Here is a 7,658-nt window from a genome sequence, read left to right on the forward strand (position 1 = left end):
TGTGTGTGTGTGTGTGTGTGTGTGTGTGTGTGTGTGTGTGTGTGTGTTTGGCAGCAGTGTACTGGGTCAGGGCTTTGCTATGGGCTATCAGTGTTCTGCTCCTCTCCGTGCTCATGGACCATAATGTCAACCACATTCAGTGTGTTCAAAAACACTCTTCTGCAACCAGGATGACTGGCTTTTATAGCATCATTGCTGGTTAATGACTGACTGGCATAGGTTTAATTAAAATGATTACCTCTTAAAACATAAAAAGGCAAATGTTAAAAAGTTTTAAGTTGTACAGCAGGAAAATAGAGTTAATTTTTTTTTCTACTCAACACTAAGTTTTCATAAAACAAGTGTACGACAGTGTTTATCTTGACAGCTGTCTTAAAAATTTTAAATCCCCACCCCACCCAATCCAGAAAAAAAAAACACACACATCTGTATTGGGATAATCCAGTACTAAAATACAAATGATTTTTCAGGTCAGTCTTTTTGAGGCTACTGTTCATTGACATTCCTTTCTGTAATTTACGTACTCCTCTCTTCTGCTCTGTCATTGCAAAAAGAGATTGACCTTAATCATTTGATTAAAAAACAAAGCAGATCACATCAAGTGTTTTTTTTTTCATACAAGCTATCACAGAACATAGGCCTCTAGCTCTAAATAATAAAGTTCCAGATTTATAAAATTTCTTCATCAGACTTCTGAACATAGGCATTCCAAATCCTGAATAGTCTTCCATGGTAGCTGCAGAATCAAAGAAATCTGGCCTCAATTCCACTCATTCTCTTTAGTTTCTTGAAGGGGGCAGATCAATAGCCACAGTGTCTTCAAATTTCTCATTCATATCTTCCAACTGACCCCAAGATGACATCATCATATATTCAAAGATGAGCTCAGCATCATCCTCCATAAGACCCTGGACTGCATTCCTTACTCCACTTCTCCCTTTTATGTAGTTCATTCCTGTTCTGTCCTTTTAAGTCTTCTAACTTTGTTGGCCTAACCAGGAGATCTGCATGTGAGCATTGTGTAAAAACTTTGATTCGGACCCATATTCTGACTTATATTCTTGAATTTGTTCTCCTATCTGTCATATTTTCTCTCAGTACAGTGGATGTGAGCTGAGGGGTGGGCAGGGTTCCAGGAGTCTGAATGGTTGTATTGTTCCTGTCTAGCCATGTGCCATCCAAACTTTCTTCTTCGACTCTCTTATTTTCTTAAAAATTTTTATTAATTTATTTTGATTTATCAATAATCACTTCCATATGCTTTGGAGTTTACAATTTTTCTCCCCCTTCCTCTCCACTACCCTCCCCAAGACGGCGCACAATCTGATATAGGCTATACATTTACATTCCTATTAAACATATTTTCACATTAGTGATGTTGAAAGTAAAAATTAAAACCATCAGAAAGAGGAAATAAAACTCAACAGAAGAGAAAAAAATAGCAATTCAACTTCCATAGTTCTCTCTTTGGATATGGATAGCATTTTCCATCATGAGGCCTTTGGAGATGTCTTAGATCCTTGTGTTGCTGGGAAGGGTTAAGCTTATCAATATTAGTCATTGCACAACATGGCTGTTATTGTGTACAGCGTTCTCTTGGTTCTGCTCACTTCACTCAGCATCAGACCCTACAAGTCTTCCCAGGTGTTTTCGACCCTCTTATTGTGAAATGGTGGCTGTCCTTTCTTATTCCTTCCTGATAAAGCTTTGCTACTGCTGCTTCCACTATTCACTGACATTGCCATCTTCCCCTCTTGTGACTAGTGAGTTTCTACAGGAGATGAGTGGAAGCCATACATCTTCGCTCCTTCCCATCATCTGCTCTGTCAGGAATTTCTCTAGGTATGAATTACAATTATTTTAAATGGTCTAAAACATTATTGAATAATATTGGTGACCAAAGAGTAGTTTCCCTGTTTATCTCTTTTAAGTAAATCTATTCTAGCCTTAACTTTGTCTGAGGTCATGATTGCCATCCCCTGCTTTTTTTTTTTTTACATCAGTTGAAGCATAATAAATTCTACTCCAGTCCTTTATTTTAACTCTATGCGTATCTCTCATTTTTTGTTTCTTGTAAGCAACATATTGTAAAATTCAGATTTTTAATCCATTCTGCTATCAGTTTTCATTTTATGTGTAAATTCATCTCCTTCACATTCAAAATTACAATTACTAGTGTATTTCCCTCCATCCTAATTTTCCTCACTACCCTTCTCACTCTGTTTATCCTATCCCTATTATTATTTCTAACCAAAACCTTGCCCTCTTATTCCTTAATTATCCACCTCTATAAGAGTCCCTCCTTTATGCTCACCCCCTAGCCTCCACCTTAATCTTCCTACCCCTCTAAGAGTCCTTCTCTTATCCTCTCCCCCACCTCCCAGTTCTTAATTTATACATTCTTCTAAAAGTCTCTCCCTTATCCTATCCCTTTACCCTTTTATTTCTTTATAAATTTAGAACTTTTACACCCTTCTAGATGTATATGCTATTCCCCTTTTAACTCACTTCTTATGAGAGTAAGGTTTCAGCAATACCAGCCCTTCACCCTCACTTGCTTCTTCCTATCAGTGCTTCCTTTCACACCTCATTTAGATAAAATACTTCCTTTCTACCTCTCCATACTCAATTTTATTTTTTAGAATCACCCCATCTTACCAAGCTCAGCCCAAGCCTTTTTTTAAACTACCCAAATAATGATGATAATCATAAGAGTACTAATAACATTTTCACACATAAGAAATATACAGTTAGACATTATTGAGTCCCTTATAATTGCTCTTTAATGTTTACCTTTTATTTACCCTGGATCTCATATCGAATTTTCCTTTAGGTTCTCTCACAAATACCTGAAAGTCTTTTAGTTCGTTAAATGTCTTTTTTGTTGTTATTGTCCAGGATTATACTTAACTTTGCTGGGTAAGTTATTTTTGGTTGCAATTCCAGCTCTTTTACTCCTTGAAATATAGTGTTCCAAGACCTGCGGTCTTTTAATGCAGAAGCTGCTAGGTCATGTGTCATCCTGATTGTAGCTCCACGGTATTTAAATTGGTTTTTTTTTTGTTGTTGTTTATAATATTTTCTCCTTAACTTGGGAGCTTTGAAACTTGGCTGCGATATTCCTGTAAGTTCTCCTCTTACAGTCTCTTTCAGGTGATGATCTGGGTTTTTTCCTAATTTTTTTTTACCTTCCTGTTCTAAAACATCAGGGCAATTTTCCTTAATTTCCTGTAATATTGTATCAAGATTCTTTTTTTGATCTTAACTTTCAGGTAGTCCAAAAATTCTTATACTATCTCTCCTGGATCTGTTCTCCAGATCAATTGTTTTTCTATGGAGATGTTTCATATTCTCTTCTGTTTTTTCATTCTTTCAATTTTATTTCTTCTTGTCTTATAACATCATTAGTTTTCCCTTACTCAATTCTAATTTTCAAGGAGTCACTTTCTTCCTTAAGTTTTTGGATCTCTTTTTTCAGTTGGTTGACTTTCTTCTCATAATTTTCCAGATTTTCTTGGATTGTTCTTATTTTCCCCTAATTTTTCCTCAATCTTCCTTATTTGATTTTTTGAAGTACTTTTTTAAGTTCTTACAAGAACTCTTTTGGGGCTTGTGACCATTTGATGTTTCTCTTTGAAAAAGGAATATGTTTTTTAACTTCACTATCTTCTTCTGAATATGAACCCAAATCTTCTCTATCCCCATAGTAGTTGTCTATGGTTAGGTTCCTTCTCCTTTGCTTACTCATTTTTTATTTTATTTTATTTTAGCAGCCTATTATTATAATCAGGTTCTAGTGCTGAGGCATAGGGAATGGTACACCAGGCCTCAAGTACTTCTTGCTGTCATTTTCTAAGCTCTGTCCCACGACCCAACCTCTGGCATTACTCTCTACCCTTAGGCCATGGCTAGGACCTCCTGTCACACTTTTCCACAAAGCTCTTGCTCCCTATGGTCCCTCTGGCAGCTGCAAACTTTTGCTCTCCCCTCTGCCCTGGAACCAAAACCAGGGACTCTGCTCTCCTGCAAGTGCCCACAGCCAGCAGGGTTCCTGCTCTCTGCCACTGCACTTGCTGGTCATGTGATCATTCCTTCTTGCGCACAGCCACAGCCTGGACTGTGTCTGGACAACACAGCTGGGTCTAGCAGCTTGAGACAGTAGAAAGTCCTTCAATCTTTCCCTGTTCAGCTGTCCAACGCCCACACTGCCCATGAGGTGAAAGTTCCTGAGGCCAACACTGTAGCCTGATGCAGCTGCTCCCAAAGCTTGTTGTTTGTTGATTCAGTAGAGTTTGCCTGGAAGTGTTTTTTCACTTCACTCAGGCCAAACCTCCACTCCTAGAGGTGGGGGGGGGGGGTCTTTCCTGATGTCTCTCAAATTGTCTCAGGAGGAAAACTTATTTAACTCGACTTTTATTTATTTCTGCCGCTCTACATTCACTTTGAGGTGATGTTCTAATTTGTTTGTGGAGGAAATTTGGAGAGCTTGGAATTTTCTGACCTACTCCACCATCTTCCCAGAATCCTCTATTACAATTTCTTGTGTGAAAATCATTTTTGGTGATATGTAATAACCAATTTAGATACTCCCATGCATTTTTCCATTGACCTTCCATTATTTATAATTTAGATTCTTTAGAGATTATGGTAACCCACAATTCTTGTTCAGATAGATCTAGGAGAATATTAGTGTCAAAAAGATGGGCTTTGATGTTTTTGTCATGAACCAATTCAAAGTCAAAAGTCCACCTAACATTGGGGAGGGGGACTCCCTTATTTTCTCCTAATACTGCCACAAGTAGAGCACTGGGATTTAGCTCCAGTTATGCCTCACTCTTGCCATATGACTGACCATTTTGTTTTTCACTCAGATTTTCATTTGATGGCATCTTTGACTGCAGTTTTTATTCAAAGTTCCTAGATGATTTTATGGTCTGGTCTGGTCATACTACCAGGTATGTCTCCATTACCCTAATTTCAACAGGAGATAGGTGCTCTATCTTCTGTTGAAATTAGGACAGTCCACTAGCTAAATTTTTGTCATTGTTGTGGTGTAGAAAATTCTAAGCAAGGAACTTCCTTTCACTAATATAGGTCTAACAGAGTTACTTGGGATCCTGAGAAGTTAAATGACTCATGTGGCCCGTTTATCAGAGATAGGACTTGAACCCAGCTCCAAAGCCAGCTCTCTATCCACTGTGCTAAGAACTCATAATATGAAGGGTCTAGAAGTTGCCAAAGGGGAGATAGACAGAGAGATGTGGTAAGTTTTGAGAAGAATAATGCATTTTGCCCAACTGGAATCAATATATTATATTAAAATTTTGTTTTTGCCTTTTTCTAAGTAGAGGGTCTGAATCATTTTTATGTCATAGTGATGTGGATACAAACAGTGCCCTAAGGGTTAAAAAGAATATTAAAGGTTGCTTTTCCAGTACTTTGTGAAGCCACCCACCAAGGGGTTGGAGCTTATTCTGGAGCTTATCCAGTAACTTCAGCGTGTCCTCAAGTCCTTTTCCCCTTTATCTTGAAATGCCACAAAACTTCTCTTTATCTTCTAAGACCAAAAGAATTGTTTTTTTTCTTCTCATCCTGTGTCATAAAATTCTTCCTTAATCTTCAAGTAACATAAAACCCTAAAACTACATCATCATTCTGAAACCTCTCTATAAGCATGACTCCCCCAAATATCGAGGCCTTTCATTAGCTTCTTGCTAATGGGGCCCATGATGCTTTTTCATATAAAATCAAAAGCTCCCATTAGTTAAGAAAAAGTCATCCAAGTGAATTTTTTCACACCACAACGGCTATCCCAAATCTGACCTCAACAATAGATCCCTTTGGCAGTCTGGTGAAGCCTATGGACCCTTTCTCATAATAATTTTTTAAATAATTTTTTTAATTTAAAAATGTTTTTATTTAAGGACATGCTACACTTCAGTTAAAAGTTAGTAAAAATAAAGATGTATATTTTATTCCAAATTCAGGTATCCCGATGAAATCTATCCTTAGTCCAAAATAAAGAGGGATTTCTTATGGTGAATGAGGTCCTCTAGATGCTCCTGTTTGTGGATACATTGAGTTGGTTGCATTAAGTTTCTAAACTCCGCCAAGTATCCCGGAAATGATTCATTACCACTCAAAAGAGTTTGGCCTAACCATCCACAAATTAAATTTAAGGGAGTTTTAGGAAAAATTGGGGAAATTATGAGTACCATGTTTTATAGTTTAGTAGATGGATAGTAGTAGAGAAAAAAAGGGAAGCAGAATGGCCCAAAACCACTAATGCTAACCACAGCTAAGAGAGGAAGACGCCTTAAATTGCAGAAGTGGAAACAGGCATTGGAGTAGTTTGTTTAATTTAATGTACCTGAATTCTGCATGGAAATAGAATACCGATAAGGCCTGATACAGGATACTCCAAAGTGATGAAATTTCTCTACTTATGCCAAAAGAGAAAGAATCAGAACAATCTTTCCCACTTTAAACATGGGGGTGGGGGAAGAGTGGGTATGCATTCTTTTCAAAATCAGAGCAGTGGCAGTAAGCAGGATTATTAAGCTACCAATAAAAAGAGGCCTGAATAGAATGTTTTCCTTTTGATTAATAAAAAGGAGAGGTTCGATAGGTGAGAGATGTGGAGTACACAGGCAAGAGTGAAGAAGCCAACAGTAAGAAAAAAAACGAGGGTCAAAAAGCGAATGACTGACGAAAATTCCCTCCAATCCGCATCCCCCGATAAGATTTCAAGAGCACATCCGGGTAACCCCGCCCCCTACGGGTCAACGAGCCGGAGGCCACATTGCCGCACATGCGCAGTCTCTCCAGCCTGCCTTCAGCCCGCAGACCCTCAGAAAGGCTGGCTGCTTTCTCCCGCCAGGCTTTCAAACGCCCGCCTCTGTAATACTCACACCCTGCTGCCTGGGGCCGCGCAGGCGCAGGGAGAAAGGTTGCTTTGAGCCGCACTTTGGCGCTCTCGGGCGCTGCTGGGGCTGACGCCGGAGAGCGGGTCGTCCGGCCCCGACCAGCGGCCGCGCCACGGAGGCGCAGGAGGGCATCGAGCCGGCGGGGGCAGCGGACGCCGCCGCTCCCCCGGAGCCGCAGCTCACCCTACTGGTCATGCAGCCCTGCGGCGGGCAGGAGGAGGCGGCGGGCGCCATCCTGCGGCCGATCCCCGCTCCGGCGGCCTCGGCGACCCCGACCCCTACCCCTACCCCTACCCCTACCCCGAGGAGCGGCAGCGCCGCCGGGAACCTCACGCCCCTGTGTGAAGCGGCGGGAGATGGCGAGGATGAGGCCGCCGAGGACGAGGCGGACCTGCTGGACACGTCCGACCCGCCGGGGGGCGGCGAGAGCACGGCCAGCCCAGAGGAACTGGAGGACGAGGAGACCCACTCGGGCGGCGAAGGCGGCCGGGTGTCCGCGGGGGGCACGGGCGGGGGCGGCGGGGGCAGCGTGAGCAAGACGTGCACCTACGAGGGCTGCAGCGAGACCACGAGCCAGGTGGCCAAGCAGCGCAAGCCGTGGATGTGCAAGAAGCACCGCAACAAGATGTACAAGGACAAGTACAAGAAGAAGAAGAGCGATCAGGCCTTGAGCTTGGCCGGCGCGGCGGCCGCGGCCGGCGGAGGCCCGGGCGGCGGCGGCGGCGGCGGCGG

At 41.7% G+C, this 7,658-nt stretch overlaps 1 protein-coding gene across 1 annotated transcript in view; it reads left to right on the top strand.

Moving 5' to 3' along the window:
- Positions 1–7,658, top strand: part of RFXAP (regulatory factor X associated protein) — an 87,240-nt gene that overhangs the window by 72,743 nt on the left and 6,839 nt on the right. The window contains 1 exon segment of the mRNA XM_027856910.1: positions 6,752–7,606. Within this exon segment, the coding sequence (XP_027712711.1) occupies positions 6,752–7,606 (855 nt within the window).

Source organism: Vombatus ursinus, unplaced genomic scaffold (assembly GCF_900497805.2).
Source record: "Vombatus ursinus unplaced genomic scaffold, bare-nosed wombat genome assembly UNPS02011700.1, whole genome shotgun sequence".
Lineage (NCBI taxonomy): Eukaryota > Metazoa > Chordata > Mammalia > Diprotodontia > Vombatidae > Vombatus > Vombatus ursinus.